General features: G+C 45.4%; 1 protein-coding gene across 1 annotated transcript in view; it reads left to right on the top strand.

Annotated features, from left to right (window-relative positions):
- SLC45A2 (solute carrier family 45 member 2) overlaps window positions 1-21,450 on the top strand; it is a 34,255-nt gene extending 12,805 nt beyond the window's left edge. Inside the window, exons 4-7 of the mRNA XM_029061052.2 lie at window positions 3,238-3,381; window positions 6,518-6,641; window positions 8,779-8,984; window positions 21,202-21,450. Coding sequence (XP_028916885.1) covers window positions 3,238-3,381; window positions 6,518-6,641; window positions 8,779-8,984; window positions 21,202-21,423 — 696 coding nt within the window. The 3' untranslated portion in view covers window positions 21,424-21,450. The remainder of the gene's footprint in view (window positions 1-3,237; window positions 3,382-6,517; window positions 6,642-8,778; window positions 8,985-21,201) is intronic.
- The last annotated feature ends 308 nt before the right edge of the window (window positions 21,451-21,758 follow it).

Here is a 21,758-nt window from a genome sequence, read left to right as displayed (position 1 = left end):
CTCCAAAATCTTTTAATGAATCAATCAATAAATAGTATGTATTGAGCATCTACTCAAGTCAATCAAACTATCATAGTTACTGAGCTCTTACTTTGTGCCAAGGGTTATACTAAGCACTTGAGAGAGTACTATATAACAATATAACAGAGTTGGTAGAAGTAGTCCCTGCCCACTCTGTAGAACACTGTACTAAAGTGGAAGACTACAATAGAGTTAGTAGACATGATACCTGTCCTCAAGGCATCTTAGCAAACTCATTATACGTCTCCCAAGTGCTTAGTACAGTGCTCTGTGTAAAGCAAGTGCTCAATAAATGCAACTGATTGATTCACTGATGCAAAGATAGTTACGTCTCAATACAGTTTTCTTTGGTGCTTCTCCTAATAAACAGTACAGTGTAGTAGGAAGTTACAAAGAAGCACACATATAAAGTGTTCTCTTGTCAGAATGCCTTACCTATTTCTGATTCCACAATATTACTAAATTGAAAAACTACAGATCTCTAGTGCTATCCAGTCTTCAGTACAGCTGTAAGAAGTGGAACCTACACAAGCACCATATCCGGCTCCTTGAGCAGTTTATTTCATCCGCATCATTCATTGGGCCATACTCATCATGAAGTGAGAAGAAGCAGCATGGGCTTGTGGATAGAACGCAGGCCTGGGAAACAGAAGGACCCAGGTTTTAATCCTGCCATTTGTTTGCTGTGTGACCTTGAGTAAGTCACTTCACTTTTCTGTGCCTCTATTATATTATCTGTAAAAAGAGAATTAAGACTGTGAACCCCATGTGAGACATGAACCGTGTCCAACCTGATTTGTTTGTACCTGCCCCGGACTTAAAACCAGTACCTGGCACATAGTAGGTGCATAACAAATATCATGAAAAACATGACAAACAGGATCATGAATGATGAATTTCTGGAATGTAGTCCTCTTCCTAGCACTGAGGCTATGCTTCCTTTTCAACTGGGCTCAGCATATGTGAGCAGAATGAGCAACAACCTAAACAACCACTATAAGGAGAGTTGAAGTTGGGAAACTGAAAACAAAGAGGGCAGAGGAATCATTTCTAAGATATAGTACAACAAAGACTCAGAGTGTACCATCTCAGCGGAAAACTGGTAGTAAATTGCTGAGGATAAACTAACATGGCAAGAAAGGAGTGACTCTTTTTGAGGAAAAGCTTCATAAGGAATGAGAGACAAGGAGGTAGAAGAGAAAACAGCACCAAGCACTGCAAACATTAAACATAACACAACAAGGGACAACTTTGGTGTTTGCACCATGTAGCCGAGACTGTGGATCCTGCATTATTTTTTTCAGCCACATCCATACTCAAAGGGGAGATGGTGTCACCTAATATGAAGGACAACTGCATGTATGTGTATATTCACGTTCACACTTACATATATGAATATTAAGAGTTTAAGCATGTAAGAATATCACAGTAGGATCAGGCAACAGTCTATCCAGCCCTGTATTCTAGCTCTTACAGTGTGCCTACCCATTGCCGGGTGAAAAAAATTCCTTTTGTTTGTTTTGAATATTTCAATCTATATGTCTTCATCTTGGAGTTGTGGAATTTGGAGACCATCCATTCTATGTTCATCCAATCCTCACCCTTCATGATTATGGAAACTTCATTGATGCCCTTTCTCAACCTTTGTCTTTCCAGACCAAAGAGGAGCTTTAATCTTTTCAATCTGTTCTCATATGGAAGCTGCTCATCTTGTTTGTCATTTCAGCTTCTCTTCGCAGAACCTCTTCCAGTTCTATCATGCCTTTCTGAAGAAAAGGTGATCAGAATTGCCCACACTGTGGTATTCCTGCTTTGTGAATTTAAACTAAGTATGATTCTATTAGAATTGCTCCTCAGGATTTCATTTGAACATATAAATGGGATAAATGATGTGAAACCCTTAAAGTTTATTACCTTAATGTCTATACCTCAGAGCCACATGAATTTTGTCTTTTCAAATTGTTTACTTAATCATAGCATGGCTCAGTGGAAAGAGCCCGGGCCTGGGAGTCAGAGATCATGAGTTCGAATCCTGGCTCTGCCACTTGTCAGCTGTGTGACTGTGGGCAAGTCACTTAACTTCTCTGTGCCTCAGTGACCTCATCTGCAAAATGGGGATTAACTGTGAGCCTCATGTGGGGCAACCTGATTACCCTGTACCTACCCCAGTGCTTAGAACAGTGCTTTGCACATAGTAAGCGCTTAACAAATACCAACAGTATTATTATTATTATTTCTTAGTCACTCTTCCCTTCAGTCCCTAAAGCCAATAAGATGCAATTCCATTGTCTCTTGTTCCCCCAACTCAAAGCCCAAAGCAACTCATTTTGGGACTTAGTCCAGGAACTGAAAACTGAATTTCCAAAGAGAATTTTGTGAAAGCTAGGAGTCAGGGAAAGCAATCTGCAGACTGAACTTATAAGTCTTAATAACCCAGGCTGCAATAGTTTCTGTTTCCATTTTTAAAATGAGAAAATGAGAAAAGAGAAAATGAAAATGAGAAAAAATTAAAACACAGTTGTTCTGCTCCTCAGAAGCTGTGGCCATTTGTTTTAAATTGAATCTATGTAATCTATGAGTTTTCACTTTGGATCCCTTTAAAACTCATCCCCAGTTATTAAATGCCATTAATCAGTCCCGTAATCATTGCAACCCCCTCTTTTTAATTTGGTTGACTGTTCTATGAATGTTCATAAAATAAATATATCATACCCAATCTTCCTTGCACAGTGGTGAACAACACTCCAGACTCAAAAAAGAACTTGAAAATATTGAAATGCCCCTGGTCATTGTTAAGGAAATCAGGGAACTGGAAATGAAATGCCATTTCACTTTTAATTTTAAAACCCCAAGAGGGAGAGAATTATTTGCAAACCCAGATACTTTAAAATGCAGGTATCATTGAAAATGCATATGGGTTTGAGAACAAAGGGAAAGTGTAATTGGTGAGAACAAAAGGAGTGAAGAATTGAATATGAAGCCCAAAGTGAGAGCAGAAATGAACAATTCTTAGCAGATTGAACACCTGGTCACCAGCCCTACCTTTACTTAGGGTGAGTAGACAGAGAGATTAGTCTCCCACTGACCAGCTGTGTCCAGAGGATTGACCTTCTTTTGAGCAATAGAGGCTGGTAGGTAGCACCATTGTTTGTTAGTATTACAGGCAACTGGCGTGTCCAGGTTTAAGATGAACACAGTTTGGGAATTTTGTTTCAGGCTCAGGGGAAAATGACATTGAAATCCTTGCTGAAGACGTTGATCAGCATGCCGTCTCACTACCGCTGCCTCTGTGTCAGTCACCTCATCGGATGGACCGCTTTTCTCTCCAACATGCTCTTCTTCACCGATTTCATGGGACAGGTAACACCCATCCTCACCCCCAAATATACTCTGACCTACGATCCCCAAAATACCTGCACTTCCACATAGTCTAATACCACTGGGTTTGGGTGAGTTTGGCAAAAGAGATGGGGAAGAAAGGAACTACACTGGCCTCAAAATGTCTTCTCACATTTGGTTTCATTAAGAAATGTAATCAGAGCCAAAGAGGATATTTTAATTCAAGTGTGCTCCCAGTTCCAAGTGACCACTAAGCATAAATATGCCTAATGTCTACACACACACCAATTGTTGGTGTAGCCCAGGATCTGTAAAACCCACCTGATGTTTCATCCAATCACTGCAGGGAAGACAGATCCTTGTCTTCCCTTTGCCCTGTCTCTAAAGTGCTGCTTTGCAATCAGGTTCTCCATTTTGGCAGGGGTTTAAGACTGAAGCAGCACAGATTAGTCAAGATTGGTGAGGATGGAGACATCATCTCTCATTGTTCAGTGCTTACTTTATTCCAGGTATTGTACTGAATAGCTACAAGATAATCAAGTTGGACACAGTCCCTGTCCCACATAGTGCTCGCAATCTTAATCGCCATTTTACAGATGAGGAATTAATCCCCATTTTACAGTTGAGGAAACCAAGGCACAGAGAAGTTAAGTGACTTGTCTGAGGTCACACTGCAGACTAGTGGCAGAGCTGAGATTAGAACCCCCACGTCCTTTGACTTCCAGGCCCATTCTCCTTCCGCTGGGCCATGCTGTTTCTCTCCCAATCAATCAATTAGTCAATCATATTTATTAAGTTCTTACTGTGTGCAGAGCACTGTACTAAGCACTTATGAGAGTACAGTATAACAGAGTTGGTAGGCATGTTCCTCCAGGAAGCTTATAGTTTAGAGGGGGAGTCAGACATTAATATGAATAAATAAATTATAGATATGTAGCATAAGTTCTGTGGGGCTGTGGGTGAGGTGAATACCAAGTACAAAGGTAATGCAGAAGAAAGTGGAAGAAGAGAAAATGAGGGTTTAATTGGAGAGGGCCTCTTGGATAGAGAGAAGAGATTGAGATTGAGTAGGTTGACACTGGAGGACTGAAGTGTACGGACTGGGTTGTATTAGAAAATCAGAGAGGTAAGGAGTGGGTCAAGGTGATTGAATGCTTTAAAGTCAATGGTAAGGAGTTTCTGCTTGATGCGGAGGTGGATGGGCAACCATCATCAGAGGTTCTTGACTGGGGAAACATGGACTGAAGAGTTTTGTCCAAAACTTCTCCAGGCAGCAGAGCGAAGTGTAGACTGAAGTGGGGAGAGACGTGGAGTGCTTAGATAAACACAGTAGCAGTTTGAATGGAGAGAAAAGAGTGGATTTTAGCTGTGTTTTGGATGTTGAACTGACAGGATTTGTTGACAGATTGAATATGTAGGTTGAATGAGAGAGATGAGTCAAAGGTAATATCAAGGTTACAGGCTTGTGAGACAGGAAGGGTGGTGGTGTTATCTACAGCGATGGGAACGTCAGGTGAAGAGCCAGGTTTGGGTGGGAAAATGAGGAGCTCTGTTAGGAACATGTTAAGTGTGAGGTGTGGGCAGGACATCCAAGAAGAGATGTTCTCAAAGCAGGAGGAAATACAAGACCACAAAGAAAGAGAAAGACCAGAGCTGGAGATGTAGATTAGAGAATCATCCACACAGTGATGGTAGTTGCAGCCATGGTTTCAAATGGGATAGAGACAGGATAATCAGGTTGTCCCCCATGAGGCTCACAGTTAATCCCTATTTTACAGATGAGGTAATTGAGGCACAGAGAAGTTAAGAGACTTGCCCAAAGTCACACAGCTGACAAGTGGCAGAGCAGAGTTTGGAACCCATGACCTCTGACTCCCAAGCCCGGGTTCTTTCCACTGAGCCATGCTGCTTGTCATGCTAATCCCAGCTCTGCCATTTGTGTGCTGAGATAATAATGATTATTATTATGGTATTTGTCAAGAGCTTTCTCTGCTCTTAGCACTGAGGTGGGTACAAGCAAATTGGGCTGGACACAGTCCCTGTCCCATGTTGGGTTCACAGTCTCAATCCCCATTTTACAGATGAGGTAACTGAGGCATGGAGAAGTGAAGTGATTTGCCTAAAGATGCATAGCAGACAAATGGCAGAGTTGGGATTAAAACCCATGACTTTCTGACTCCCAGGCTCGTGCTCTATCCACTACATCATGCTGTGATGCCTCAGACAAATCACTTTACTTCTCTGTGCCTCAGTTTCCTCAATTACAAAGCAGGGATTCAAAACTTGTCCTCTTACTTTGACTACAAGCACCATGTGGGATAGGGATTGAGTCTGAACTGACTAATTCATTTCTAACCCAGTGGTTAGAACAGTGCTCGACACATACTACAAACGGTGCTTAAAAAATACCATAGTTATTTTTATTATTTTATGCATTATTGATTTAAAAAGGTTTCAGGGAGAGCCAGGTCTCCAGAGACATCCAGCGTTGACTCTTCTCTGCCCCTTCTCCCACCCTTTCCTCTTACTCCTCTCCTCCAACCTCATGAGAAAGAGAAAGCTGGGCTAAAACCTCAGGATTAAACTGGTCCTGGGGAGGGAGGCTTGCTTCAGACAGACCTAAGACTTAGTTTGGTTCCAAAGCCTCTAATAATTATTATGGTATTTATTAATTCCTTATTCTGGGTCAGAGCACTCTGCTAAACACTGAGAGGTAGGTGCAAGATGATCCCATCAGGCAACAAGGTCCCTGTCCCATATGGGACTCTCAATCTAAGTGGAATGAAGAGCTGGTGTCTTATCTCCATTTTACAGATAGGGAAACTGAGGCATAAATGAGGTTAAGTGATTTACCCACAGGTACCACAGCAGGTCAGAACTCGGATTAGAACCCAGAGCTGCTGACTTCCAGTCCCACGGCTTTCTATTAGGGAGGGCTGCCTTTTCAGGGTGCAACGGAATCAGGAGCCCCAACAAGCCCACCTGTTCAGAGCATCCTAGATGCAGAGTGAGAAAGATACATCAGGCAGACGTCTCCTTTCCAGGCCAGGCAAATCGTGTAGAACGAAGGAGCTAAGATAGACTCTTTGGCTCCTCTTTATCACCTGGGGGCCTCTTGGTCTTCCCTGTTGCTAAGAGCCTGCCTGGTCTCTTTCAGATCGTGTACCACGGAGATCCCTACGCCGCCCACAACTCCACAGCCTATCTCATCTACCAAAGAGGAATCGAGGTTGGCTGCTGGGGTCTGTGCATCAACTCGTTGTTTTCCTCACTGTATTCCTGTAAGTGTCCCCTTTAGCCAAGGTTAGCCGGGGTGCCTTTGAACAGAGGTGGTTTTTTTATTGCGCTTAAAATGATCTATAGAAAATGTCAAGTCGCATAGGGGAGAAAGAAATTGTTCTTTAAGGCAGTAGATGCTGTAAGCTCATCTCTAGACTGTAAACCCATCTCTAGACTGTAAGTTTGTTGTGGTCAGGGAGCCTGTCTATCAGCTTTTATATCGTACCTTCCTAAGTGCTTAGTACAGTGCTCTGGATACAGTAAGTGCTCAATAAATATGATTGATTGATTGATTGACTGATTGAACGGCACAGAGTTTCTTTTCAACTCATATTTTATTCATTCAAAAGTATTTAGTGAGCACCCACTGTGCATAGAACACTGAACTGGGAATTTGCTGTGTGCAGAAAACCATTCAGTGGTATTTAGTGAAGAGCTCCTACTGTGTGCTGAGCCCTGAACTAAGCCCTTGGGAGAGTATGATAGAGTACAACAATCAATAGAAACAATGGATCAATACAATAGAAATAATAGAATCAATAGAAACAAATAGAGTGCAAGAGAGTACAACAATCCCTGCCCTCAAGGAGTTTACAGCCTAGACGGAACTATAGTGATGACCTATTGTAAGCAGAACGTTGTACTGAGCACTGACTCTGTGTAAAGCAGTGTACTGGGCACCTCCAATGACCTACTATAAGCAGAGCACTTTATTGGTGGTTGGGAGAGTAAATTGAAATACAGCCATGGCTCATCCTCAAGAAGGTGATAAGCCATAGTCTATACAGTTTATTGAGCACCTACTGTGAATAGAGCACTATATTACATTTTGGGAAGAGGCATAAGGCACCACAATGCCTATATGTCATACTATACATGATTAATGTGCCATAGTGGGGAACGTAGTCTTAATGCCAATGTAATTCCTCCAAGAAGAAAAATGAGATTGGAACATAGGGTCTCATATGAGCCAGGAAACCAAATATCAGTCCTGAGCCAAAGCATTTGGTTGACAAAATTAATTGTTTATTCACACTTGTGAATCAACAGCTTGTTTTAACTGCTTAATAAGAACACCGAACACATATAATAATAATAACGGTGGTATTTATTAAGCACTTACTATGTGCCAAGAGCTGGGGTAGGTACAAGGTAATCAGGTTGTCCCACGTAGGACTCACAGTCTTAATCCCCATTTTACAGATGAGGTAACTGAGGTACAGAGAAGTGAAGTGACTTTCCCAAGGTCACACAGCAGACAAGTGGAGGAGCTGGGATTAGAACCCATAACCTCTGACTCTCAAGCCCGTGCTCTTGCCACTAGGCCATGCCACTTCTCCATTGACAAAAATCTTACCCTCAGTAGTGGCTATAACACTCATGAAATACTTGAATGCCTCAGCAGACAGCCTGGCACAGAGCAAAGCAATCCCCTTCAACCATGCTCTGAGGGTGATTCTTGCCAGCAATTTGTTTCATAATCTCCAGGGAGTGCCCCAAAACTGCTGATGGGCATCTTCTTAATATTCTTCATTTTCTTCATCTTGAGAGCATTCACTGATCAACTGTCTGCATAGAAATCAAAAACTGCAGTTATGACAGTCAGAAATTCCATCTGCATTTTCCATCCAATCTATTATTCTTTCCTGTCTGTCACAAGCCGCTGTATGTTGCTGGGCACTCTTTTATCCTTCATGCTTTTCGCCTCTTGGGTGGCAGATGAGTAATTGGTATTGGGATGATATTATTCATAACATATTTGGTTTCTGTTTGGGTAACCGACTAGGAGATATTTCAGGAAGAAAGGTGACTTAGGATAGGTTTTTTTTTCATGGGGGAAGGGGGTGTCTTTGTTGTACACTGCTATTTTTCAGCTTCTCCCAGACTAACTCTACCTGTAATGGAAAGATGGAATCAGTGAAGTAAGCCCATTTTCCAACTCTTTTATGGAAAATATTTAAAGCTGGTTCCCAAAACTAGGGTTTTTTTACAAGAATAGCCATGAAGATGCTTTTGTTCCATCCTTGATGTCAAAGAAACTCTCAAAATAGTGACCCTTCAGAAGTGAGATTACCTGAAATTATTAAGCAATTTGAGGTCTGGAAATCTGTCATTTTCCCCTCTTTCTTCCTTCCCTAGATGTTCAGAAAGCAATGTTGTCCTATGTAGGATTGAAGGGGCTATATTTCATAGGATACCTGCTTTTTGGACTGGGAACTGGCTTCATTGGATTGTTCCCCAACATCTACTCCACCCTGGTTCTCTGCTCACTGTTTGGTGTGATGTCCAGCACTCTCTACACTGTGCCTTTTAACCTCATTGCCGAGTACCATCGGGAGGAAGAGGTGAGTTCTTTTCCAGAAAAAGTTTGTGCTTAAGTGTTACTGAAGAAATCATTTTGTCAAACTGGAGAATGGGACCTACTTTTTCGAGAAGAATAGCAAGCTACTTTGGCAAATGACTTCAGAACTTTTGGATTTCATGAATTACATGGGAAAAGGCAATAGAGAGTTTCACACAATAAATCCATTGGGAAACAGTGTTGCCTAGTGGAAAGAGCACAGGCCTAGGAGTCAGAGGACCTGGGTTCTAATTTCAACTCTGATGCTTGCCTACTGTGTGACCTTGGGCAAACCACTTAACTTTTCTATGCCTCAGTCCCCTCATCTGCAAAATGGAGATTTAATGCCTCTTCTCCCTCCTACTTAGTTGTGAGCCCCATGTAGGACCTGATTATTTTGATTCCACCCTGGTGCTTAGTACAGTGCTGGACATGTAGTAAGTGCTTAACAAATATCACAATTATTATTATTATTGTTGTTACTTTGAGTTTCACAGAGTGCTTTTAAATTATTTATCTCACTTTGTCTCTCCAACATCCCTGTGAGGTAAAGAAAGGCAGGTGTTATTAGCCCCATTTTGCAGATGAGAAAACTGTGGCCCAGAGAGGTTTTTGCAACTTTCCCAGGGACTTTCCCAGAGCTAGGACTAGGTTCTAGGTCCTTTGATTCCCAGGCCCATGCCATTTCTGCCATACTAAGCTGCCATGTGGACAGTTTATTATATACAGTTATGAGCCCACCAGTGCTGAAACTGGGAATTGGTCTTCCAGAATGCATTGTACATCCAGAATATGTTGTATGGTAACTATGACTTATAACCAGGACTTTGAATTGAACCGAATGTAAGTTTTGCTGTTAACCTTTTGCCAGTTCCCATCAAAAAGTTATGGCTCCATCGAATGAGAAAGCCTGCATGCCATTGGCTAGAGCCGCAGTTTAAAAGGAAGAAATGAATTCACAGACTGAAGTTTAATCCACTGTAGCAGGAAACTAGGCTCAGCTTGTTCCAACTGTCATATCTATCATTTTTACTAAGCATAAAAGGGCTTATACTCAAGATAAGGAGTTAGAAACCTAGGAGAGGAATTATGCCCCGGTATTCCTTAAATCTTTAAGAAGAGCAAAATTTAAAGTTTAATAAAAACTTAGAGGATCTTGATTTATCTAAAAATTTTCCTTGCATGCCGAGATGCTGAGGAAAAGATGCTATCACAGAGAGATATGAATCAAACCAAATAATAATAATAACAATAGTAATAATTGTGAAGTGCTTACTATGCGTCGAGTACTATTCTCATCAGACTGGACACAGCCTCTGTCTGACATGAGGCTCAGTCTAAGTAGGAGGGTGTAGGATTTGGTCCCCAATTTACAAATGGGGAAACTGGGGCACGGAGAAGTTAAGAGGCTTGCCCAAGGTCACATAGCAGACAAATGATGGATCCTCTGACTCCCAGGCCCATGGTCTTTCCACTAGACCACACTGGTTTGGATCACATAGCTGCAAGGCAATGGTAGTGGTTTAAATCAGAGGCAACGAAAGGCCTCTCTGAGCAGTGTTAGGCTCAGGTTGCAGGAGTACCGATCAGTCTGTGCCCTGAATCAATCAATCAATCAAACACATTTATTGAGGACTCACTGTGTGCAGGGCACTGTACTAAGCTCTTTGTTGCATACAACCTAACAATATAACAGGCACATTCCCTGCCCACAACAGGTTTACAGTCTAGAGGAGAATCTAGACCTGAGAATCTGTGTCGTCATCGCAAGGGCTAGACAGGTAAGTACTGTTTTGTGTCAGAATCAAGTGGCACCTAGTGATGGCACGTTTCTGAACTCCAGGGCAGGATTTTCCTAGTGATTAGATTTGTGGGCCATCTCAGGAGGGGCAGAAGACTCTGAGGATTGTCTTGCTCCAGGGCTGATGAGGAGGAGTCCCTTCACTTCTGGAGACTTTCCCCTAGGGGCAGGGAGAGAGCCAGGGTGAGTGCGGACAGAGGCAGTGAAGGGAGAAGCTGGGCAACAGAGAGAAAGAGAGGCTTTCAGAGCCACCTGCTTAACTTCAGGCTCACAGACAGATAGGCTAAACCCACATGTAGATCAATCAATTTTATTTATTGAGCACTTGCTGTGCAGAGCACTGTACTAAGCACTTTGGAGAGCAGAATATAACAGAGTTGGTAGACCCATTCCCTGACCACAACAAACAGGAAGGGGAGCCAGACATTAAAATAAATTACAGATATGGACATAGGTGCTGCGGAGCTGAGGCTGGGGTAAATGAAGGGTACAGATCCAAGTGCAAGGGTGACATAGAAGCGAGATGGAGTAGAAGAAATGAGGGTCTCGTCTGGGAAAGACTCTTGGAGGAGATGTGATTTTAATAAGGCTTTGAAAGGAGGAGAGTGGCTGTCTGTCAAGTATGAAGAGGGAGGGCGTTCCAGTCCAGAGGCAGGTTTTGGGCCAAAGGTTGGTGATGAGATCGGGGTTGGTGTTAGAGGAGTGAAGTGAACGTGCTGGGTTGTAGAAGGAAATCAGCAAATTAATATAGGAGGGAGCAAGATGATGGAGTGCTTTAAAGTCGGTAGTAAGGAGTTTCTGTTGGATTTGGAGGTAGTAAGGAGTTTCTGTTGGATTTGGAGGTAGATGGGAACTGGAGGTTCTTGAGCAGTGGGGAAACACGGATTGAATGTTTTTGTAGAAAAATGATCCAGGCAGTAGAGTGAAGTGTGGCCTGGAGTGAGGAGAGACAGGAGGCTGGAAGGTCAGCAAGGAGGCTGATGCAGTAGTCAAAATGAGATAGGCTAATCAGCATAGGAAAGGGTATAGTTTAGTAATGTTGTAAAGATACCTATAACAAAGTGCCTACCCCCTACCCCCCTTCTCCCCCTCCCCGTGTGCTCTCTCTCTCTATCTCTTGCTCAACTCTACTTCACTTTCGGGTCCTGGTTCCTCCTGGCCTTTCAGAACTGGCCCTCACTGTCCTGTACCTCACTCCTCACACTCCTTTCCCCATTTCCCATGTCTCACTCTCCCACAGCAGGCCTCACACTCCAGATGCCCTGTCTGCCCCTCCTTATTATGACCCTCCCTTTTTTTCCCCCCGCCCACTCCCTAGTCTAACCTTTCCAGTCATTCAGACTCTGATGCTTGTTGTAGGTATCCCTTCCCCCCTCTCTTCTTCCCTCCTTCCTCACTTCCCCCCACCCCCCCACTGTCATGCCTCATTTCCTCTTCCTTTCCTCCTTGCCTGATTCCCTACTTTCTGGTTTCTTTCAGTCTCTCCATCTAGGCCCAGTGTAATCTGTCTCACTCTGACTTCACCCATGTCCCAACCTGCCATACTTGCTACTGCTGCTCCTCCTCCTCGTCCTCTGTCCCACCCCCCACCTTCTCGTCCTTCCCCTCCTCCTCCTTGTTCTTCTTCTCCTTCTCCTTTTTCTCCTCCTCATCCTCTGCCGTTGCTGCAATCCCATCCTAGCCCAGACTGGCACCATGTTCTGTGAGGAAGAAAGATGGATATGGCCAAAATATTAAAGAAACTAGCCTCCCTCAAGATGGTGGTAAGAGCAGTGGGGCCTGGACCCCACTTTGAGAGCAAAAGCCCCAGAGGCAAACGCTTGATCATGGCCCCCAGAGGAGCTCTGTGGTGCTTGTCTGGTGGATTCTTTCTCCAGAGGACACTGTGGGATAGGAAGTCTATAAAGAGAGCCAGAGAGCCTGGGGTCTGGCTGAGTTTTTTTTGTGGCCTTGCCTTTTCCTCAGTGAAGTTGGTTGGTGTGTCTGGGTGTGAGCTTGTTGAACGTGGGCTTGGTGTGGGCCTGTTGAATCATCCTGGCTGCACTGAGGGAACTACAGAGGGAAGACCTCCTGGAAGCCTTCTGAAGGGGCAGTGGCCAGCCCTGCATTCCCCATGGCAACATCCAGGTCAACGGGACAAGGAGGACATTACAAAAGCCCTAACTTGCAGGAAGGAGTCTGGAAGTGGAGTGGAAGGGGCCATTTCTCTCCTTGACAACCACAAGGGCACACCAGTTTATCAAGGGGATTGCATAACTCCTCCACTAGATGTCAGTTCCTTGACAGCAGGGATCATGTTCATTCAATAGTATTTATTGAGCGCATACTATGTGCAGAGCACTGTACTAAGCGCTTGGGATGAACAAGTCGGCAACAGATAGAGACAGTCCCTGCCGTTTGACGGGCTTACAGTCTAATCGGGGGAGACGGACAGACAAGAACAATGGCAGTAAACAGCGTCAAGGGGAAGAACATCTCGTAAAAACAATGGCAACTAAATAGAATCAAGGCGATGTACAATTCATTAACAAAATAAATAGGGTAACGAAAATATATACAGTTGAGCGGATGGGTACAGTGCTGTGGGGATGGGAAGGGAGAGGTGGAGGAGCAGAGGGAAAAGGGGAAAATGAGGCTTTAGCTGCGGAGAGGTAAAGGGGGGATGGCAGAGGGAGTAGAGGGGGAAGAGGAGCTCAGTCTGGGAAGGCCTCTTGGAGGAGGTGAGTTTTAAGTAAGGTTTTGAAGAGGGAAAGAGAATCAGTTTGGCGGAGGTGAGGAGGGAGGGCGTTCCAGGACCGCGGGAGGACGTGACCCAGGGGTCGACGGCGGGATAGGCGAGACCGAGGGACGGCGAGGAGATGGGCGGCGGAGGAGCGGAGTGTGCGGGGTGGGCGGTAGAAAGAGAGAAGGGAGGAGAGGTAGGAAGGGGCAAGGTGATGGAGAGCCTTGAAGCCTAGAGTGAGGAGTTTTTGTTTGGAGCGGAGGTCGATAGGCAACCACTGGAGTTGTTTAAGAAGGGGAGTGACATGCCCAGATCGTTTCTGCAGGAAGATGAGCCGGGCAGCGGAGTGAAGAATAGACCGGAGCGGGGTGAGAGAGGAGGAAGGGAGGTCAGAGAGAAGGCTGACACAGTAGTCTAGCCGGGATATGACGAGAGCCCGTAATAGTAAGGTAGCCGTTTGGGTGGAGAGGAAAGGGCGGATCTTGGCGATATTGTAGAGGTGAAACCGGCAGGTCTTGGTAACGGATAGGATGTGTGGGGTGAACGAGAGGGACGAGTCAAGGATGACACCGAGATTGCGGGCCTGCGGGACGGGAAGGATGGTCGTGCCATCCACGGTGATGGAGAAGTCTGGGAGCGGACCGGGCTTGGGAGGGAAGATGAGGAGCTCAGTCTTGCTCATGTTGAGTTTTAGGTGGCGGGCAGACATCCAGGTGGAGACGTCCCGGAGGCAGAAGGAGATGCGAGCCTGAAGGGAGGGGGAGAGGACAGGGGCGGAGATGTAGATCTGCGTGTCATCTGCGTAGAGATGGTAGTCAAAGCCGTGAGAGCGAATGAGTTCACCGAGGGAGTGAGTGTAAATGGAGAACAGAAGAGGGCCAAGAACTGACCCTTGAGGAACTCCAACAGTTAAAGGATGGGAGGGGGAGGAGGCTCCAGCGTAGGAGACCGAGAATGATCGGCCAGAGAGGTAAGAGGAGAACCAGGAGAGGACAGAGTCCGTGAAGCCAAGGTGAGATAAGGTACGGAGGAGGAGGGGATGGTCGACAGTGTCAAAGGCAGCAGAGAGGTCAAGGAGGATCAGAATGGAGTAGGAGCCATTGGATTTGGCAAGAAGGAGGTCATGGGTGACCTTAGAGAGAGCAGTCTCGGTAGAGTGGAGGGGACGGAAGCCAGATTGGAGGGGGTCTAGGAGAGAATGGGAGTTAAGGAATTCTAGGCATCGATTGTAGACAACTCGTTCTAAGATTTTGGAAAGGAAGGGTAGTAGGGAGATAGGACGATAACTGGAGGGGGAAGTGGGGTCAAGAGCGGGTTTTTTTAGGATGGGGGAGACGTGGGCGTGTTTGAAGGCAGAGGGGAAGGAGCCCTTGGAGATTGAGTGGTTAAAAATAGAAGTTAAGGAAGGGAGGAGGGCAGGGGCGATGGTTTTAAGAAGGTGAGAGGGAATGGGGTCCGAGGCGCAGGTGGAGGGGGTGGCACTTGCGAGGAGGGAGGAGATCTCCTCTGAGGATACTGCAGGGAAGGATGGGAAAGTAGGGGAGGGGGTTGTTGGGGGGGAGGGGAGAGGCGGAGGGGTGACTTTGGGGAGCTCAGACCTGATCGTGTTGATTTTCGTGAGGAAATAGGTGGCCAGATCATTAGGGGTGAGAGATGGGGGAGGGGGAGGAACAGGGGGCCTAAGGAGAGAGTTAAAGGTCCGGAACAATCGGCGGGGGTGACGGGCATGGGTGTCGATGAGGGAGGAGAAGAAGCTTTGCCTGGCAGAGGAGAGGGCAGAGTTAAGGCAGGAAAGGATAAATTTGAAGTGTGTGAGGTCATGTTTACCAACTACATTGTATTGTACTCTCTCAAGCACTTACTACATTGTTCTGCACACAGTAAGCAGTCAATAAATTTGATTGATTGATTAATTAATTGATTTGGCTGAATGTGCCCCAAGTATTGAGAGCCAGACAACTGGATCTTATTTTATTGTCTCTTAACGAACTGCCTCGATCAGGACAGATGGTTATGAAGTTTCAAACTTGTTCTGTGAGCCCACACTTGCTTGCAGTCCAAATTTAAGTTTTAACTGGACAGAAATCTGTTAAAATAGATTAAAACAGTTTCCAGAAAGGTAGGATCAAGCAGGAAGTTTTCATTCCTTTTCTAAGGGCTGTTGTTCTTAAGGAACTGTTTGTTAAATTGAACTGAGATCTTATTTTAGGCAAAACCTCTACTAGTGCAAAGCCCTAGAAAGAATGCAAGATAATCACTAAGACACAGTCCCTACCTGACTACCTGAAAGGGGCTCACAAAAACGGGGTGGAAGGGTGGAGAACAGACACATAGAAGACCGAAAATAAGTTAGGAACAATAATAAGGGTGGAGAACAGACACATAGAAGACCGAAAATAAGTTAGGAACAATAATATATATATATATATATCGATAAAGAGCCGATGAAAGAATTCAACATTCTCTTTCAATCATTAGACCCATTTTCTCTCTGAGCTGATCTGACTCCTTTTGACATGAACAAAGTTAGTTTTATTTTGCACAGTTTGAAGAAAGGCAGGATAAAGAGGGGCTTTTTGGGGGGGAAAGGGTTATTTGTTTTTTAATGGTATTTTTAAGCACTTACTCTGTGCCAGTTATTGTACTAAGTGCTAGGGTAGATGCAAGCTAATTAGGTTGGACACAGTTGATGTCTCACATGGGGCTCATGGTCCATCCCCATTTTACAGATGAGGTAACTGAGGCACAGAGAAGAAATAACTTGTCCAAGGTTATACAGCAGACATGTGGCAGAGCCAGGATTAGAACCTAGGTCCTTCTGACTCCCTGGCCCGTGCTCTACCCTCTAGGCCACGTTGCTTCTGGCTAAACCTTCATATTCTCATCTTTGATCTCCAAATACAGAGTGGTGATCATTATAGCCCCGCAGAAGACTGAGACCATCTCTAGCCACATTAGGATAACAAAAAATTTTCCACTCCCAATTTTCCACTCTCTTCCTCCCTTTCCCGGTCCTGGTCACTGGCATTCCAACATTTCCGTGTTCCAGACCTCTTTCACCAAAGATGAGCACAGCCTGGTTCAGAATAGGGCAGGAGAAAGAATGACTATTTGGGGGACTAAATCCCATCAACGCAGGAAGAAGTGAGGTTCTTTTAGTTAGGGGCAACGTCCTTGGAGTTCACTGCTGGGACACGTTGTAATTGCTAGGATGGTATTCTATGCCCCCCTGCTGGGCTCTTGAAGAAATATCATCAGTCTGATCTGCTTCCTTCATTGAGTCACTACTGTTCATTCCAAGCGCTTAGTACAGTGCTCTGCACATAGTAAGCGCTCAATAAATACTATTGAATGAATACTAGATTCCCAAACCCTGTCCTGGACACTTGGACATATAGAAAAAGATCAGCTGTGACTTCTACCTTTAAGGAGCTTTCAGTCCAATGGATAAAATCAGTAAGTCATAACTAGATGAATATGCAAAGGTTTAAAGAATGATAGCTATAAATAATACACAAGAGTAGGTAAATTGATCAGTAACAACACCAAAACAGGGGCATAAGTGAATCTGAGTCCGTATGGCCTATTCGCTTAGTTATTTATCCCACTCCCCACCCCCGCAGCACTTACGTGTGAAGCTTTATAATTCAGCTGCTTCTCCTACCTGAAATTTATTTTAGTGTTTAAAAATAAATAAAAGTAAAATCTCACCCCTCTAGATTATAAGTTTCTTGAGAGCAGAGGTCGTGAGTACCTACTCTGTTGTATTATTTGCTCCGCATCCAGGAAGCACTCAGTAAACACCCTTGATTGATTGAGGTTGTAGGGAGAACAGTTGCAGTCTAGGGTCACAGAACAGAGATCTTAGCAGCAGATGCCACTGTGCCCACCTTAGTCCCACTGTTTTATAATAATAATAATAATAATAATGTTGGTATTTGTTAAGCGCTTACTATGTGCCGAGCACTGTTCTAAGCGCTGGGGTAGATACAGGGTAATCAGGTTGTCCCACTGAGGCTCACAATTAAACCCCATTTTACAGATGAGGTAACTGAGGCACAGAGAAGTTAAGTGACTTGCCCACAGTCACACAGCTGACAAGTTCATTCATTCATTCATTCATTCAATAGTATTTATTGAGCGCTTACTATGTGCAGAGCACTGTACTAAGCGCTTGGGATGAACAAGTCGGCAATAGATAGAGACAGTCCCTGCCGTTTGACGGGCTTACAGTCTAATCGGGGGAGACGGACAGACAAGAACGATGGCAATAAATAGAGTCGAGGGGAAGAACGTCTCGTAAAAACAATGGCAACTAAGTAGAATCAAGGCGATGTACAATTCATTAACAAAATAAATAGGGTAACGAAAATATATACAGTTGAGCGGACGAGTACAGTGCTGTGGGGATGGGAAGGGAGAGGTGGAGGAGCAGAGGGAAAAGGGGAAAAAGAGGGTTTAGCTGCGGAGAGGTAAAGGGGGGATGGCAGAGGGAGTAGAGGGAGAAGAGGAGCTCAGTCTGGGAACGCCTCTTGGAGGAGGTGAGTTTTAAGTAGGGTTTTGAAGAGGGAAAGAGAATCAGTTTGGCGGAGGCGAGGAGGGAGGGCGTTCCAGGACCGCGGGAGGACGTGACCCAGGGGTCGACGGCGGGATAGGCGAGACCGAGGGACGGCGAGGAGGTGGGCGGCGGAGGAGCGGAGCGTGCGGGGTGGGCGGTAGAAAGAGAGAAGGGAGGAGAGGTAGGAAGGGGCAAGGTGATGGAGAGCCTTGAAGCCTAGAGTGAGGAGTTTTTGTTTGGAGCGGAGGTCGATAGGCAACCACTGGAGTTGTTTAAGAAGGGGAGTGACATGCCCAGATCGTTTCTGCAGGAAGATGAGCCGGGCAGTGGAGTGAAGAATAGACTGGAGTGGGGCGAGAGAGGAGGAAGGGAGGTCAGAGAGAAGGCTGACACAGTAGTCTAGCCGGGATATAACGAGAGCCTGTAACAGTAAGGTAGCTGTTTGGGTGGAGAGGAAAGGGCGGATCTTGGCGATATGGTAGAGGTGAAACCGGCAGGTCTTGGTAACGGATAGGATGTGTGGGGTGAACGAGAGAGACGAGTCAAGGATGACACTGAGATTGCGGGCCTGAGAGACGGGAAGGATGGTCGTGCCATCGACGGTGATAGAGAAGTCTGGGAGAGGACCGGGTTTGGGAGGGAAGATGAGGAGCTCAGTCTTGCTCATGTTGAGTTTTAGGTGGCGGGCCGACATCCAGGTGGAGACGTCCTGGAGGCAGGAGGAGATGCGAGCCTGAAGGGAGGGGGAGAGGACAGGGGCGGAGATGTAGATCTGCGTGTCATCTGCGTAGAGATGGTAGTCAAAGCCGTGAGAGCGAATGAGTTCACTGAGGGAGTGAGTGTAAATGGAGAACAGAAGAGGGCCAAGAACTGACCCTTGAGGAACTCCAACAGTTAAAGGATGGGAGGGGGAGGAGGCTCCAGCGAAGGAGACCGAGAATGACCGGCCAGAGAGGTAAGAGGAGAACCAGGAGAGGACGGAGTCCGTGAAGCCAAGGTGAGATAAGGTATGGAGGAGGAGGGGATGGTCGACAGTGTCAAAGGCAGCAGAGAGGTCAAGGAGGATTAGAATGGAGTAGGAGCCATTGGATTTGGCAAGAAGGAGGTCATGGGTGACCTTAGAGAGAGCAGTCTCGGTAGAGTGGTGGGGACGGAAGCCAGATTGGAGGGGGTCTAGGAGAGAATGGCAGAGCCGGGATTCGAACTCATGACCTGTGACTCCCAAACCCGTGTTCTTTCCACTGAGCCACGATAAGGTCCTTAAGGGCAGGAAACCCCTCTCAGAGTTGAAACTGGAGCGTTTCCAGTACCCTACCAGTCTTGACTACGGGAGGGAGAATCAAGCAGAGACATCCTTCCATTCCCAGCTTGGCTAGTGAGTGGAAGGCAATCTGCTACAATTCAAAACTCACCTGTGCTGGGCAGCAGCGGTGTGGGAAAGAGTCGAGAGCAGAGACTCGAGGTCACTGCGTGGAAAGCGGCAATGGTAAACCACTTCTGTATTTTTACCAAGAAAACTCTATGGATTCGTGACCAGAACGATTGCAGGTGGAGAGCGCGGCGTTCTGAGAGAGACGTGTCCATGGTGTAGCTGTGGGTCGGAGATGACTTGACAGCATGAGACAAGAAGGGCAGGGAATGTGTTTACTAACTGTATTGCACTTTTCCAAGCACTTAATATAGTACTCTGCACCCCGTAGATGCTTAATAAATACCACTGATTAATTGACTGAATAGGTGAAGAAAGTTAAAAATCCACACTCTGCACCACACCAGCCAGGAAACCAGGATTAAGGAGACCAGGACTCCACTAACCCCTTTTTCATGGTTGAGCCTGTGGACAGATATTAAGAGGAGAAATGGCTTACACTATTTTCTGTCCTTCTGTTGGCTCGATCCAGGTTTTGACTTTTCTTGAGTGAGACTTTCACTTCCGACGTAAACAGTATTGACAGTACACAGTAAAGACCGCTAAAAAGGACTTAGTAGGTAGTGAAAGAGTGGGACAAACGAAAGGGAATTAAAGATATGTGGAGTTCATGCATGCTTTAGCTCATGCAAACCTCCACATTCTACTTCCTTTTAGCCAGGAGATCTGGGTCAGGGGAACTATGCTGTCCCTAGAAACCCTCTCTCCCACGTTTCCTGGAAAAAGCCGAAGTAAAATAGAGAAAACATGGAGATCACTAGAAAATAGAGAAGCATTGCAGCATAATGGATAGAGCATGGACTTGGGAGTCAGAAGGACCTGGGTTCTAATCCTGGTTCCACCGCTTGTCTGCTGTATGGCCTTGAGCAAGTCCCTTAACTTTTCTGGGCCTCCATTACCTCATCTGTAAAATGGGGATTAAAACCGTGACCCCCATTTAGGGCATAGTCTGGGTCCAACCTGCATCTACCTTGCATCTACCCCACTTAAAACAGTACCTGGCATATAGTAAGTGCTTAACAAATGCCACAAAAAAACAGAACCAAACAAAATTTAAATAAAACAGAATGAAAGGAACTACTCTATTCACTGTCCTTTTTTATGTTGTTTATTCAGTGTTTACTGTGTGTCAAACATTGTTCCAAGCTTGGGAGTAGATACTAGTTAATCACGTCAGACACAGTCCCTGTCCCACATGCATCTTGTAATCTAATTAGGTGGTAGAACCATATTGAATTCCCGTTTTCAATTTGAGGAAACTGAGACACAAAGAAGCTAAGTGACTTGACCAAGGTCACATATCAGACCCGTGGTGAAGCCGAGATTAGAATCCATGACCTTCTGACTCCCAGGCCCGCGCTCCATCCACTACACCATGATGCTATAATAGGGGCAGTCTTATTATGCCATTTAAGTTATTTTCTTTGCCACGCCAACATTCACCCTTTCCCCTGCTGCTGCTGGGAAAATGTGCAGAAACTCCTGGGAAGGGTGGCGGAGTGGCCGGGGCGAGGGTAGGGCTGGGGAGAAAGTGTGCTCTGCTTAATATGTTTTTCATATCCGTCCAGCAAGACCCATATCCCTGTGCAGCATTGTCATTTTGATGGGTCCCTCCTAGGTTGAGAATGGCAGCTGTCATTTGCTGTCTGCTGTGCACTGGGTTAGTGGCATCCTACCCTATTGAATTTTTTCTCTTGTGCTTTCATTGCAGAAGCAGCAGGCAGCAAAAGGGGCGGCCGGAGGCAGTCGAGGGAAGGGAATCGACTGTGCCGCTCTCACCTGCATGGTGCAGCTGGCCCAGATCATTGTGGGAGTGGGCCTCGGCTTCTTGGTCAACATGGCCGGGAGCGTAATTATCGTTGTGGTTTCTGCTTCCACTGTGGCATTAATAGGTTGTTGTTTTGTGGCTCTTTTTGTCAGATATGTAGATTAGATCAATAAAGAAGAAAGAAATCCTTAACCCACTTCCAGGAGAACAATTTTATTCTTACTCTTGGTCAGTCTGGCAAATGCTCACCCATATATCTTCCCCCAACCCTGTCTTTAATTCCACCTGACTCGGGAAAAGTTAGAATATCCTCGCCTTCTCCGGTAAGTGTTTTTCTTTTATTTGACTAACATAATAAAAAGTATCGCTGTGTTACATAGCATTCTTCCATAGCAGGTGCTATTGATTTGCATTTTGAAAAGAATGTGACAGCTGAATTAAGGACTTTTTTTTAATGAAAACACAAGCCTGGGAGTACTGCAATACTCTTGAGTGCTTGC

Source organism: Ornithorhynchus anatinus, chromosome 3, assembly GCF_004115215.2.
Source record: "Ornithorhynchus anatinus isolate Pmale09 chromosome 3, mOrnAna1.pri.v4, whole genome shotgun sequence".
In the NCBI taxonomy this organism is placed as follows: domain Eukaryota; kingdom Metazoa; phylum Chordata; class Mammalia; order Monotremata; family Ornithorhynchidae; genus Ornithorhynchus; species Ornithorhynchus anatinus.
This window is presented reverse-complemented; position numbering and strand designations above follow the sequence as displayed.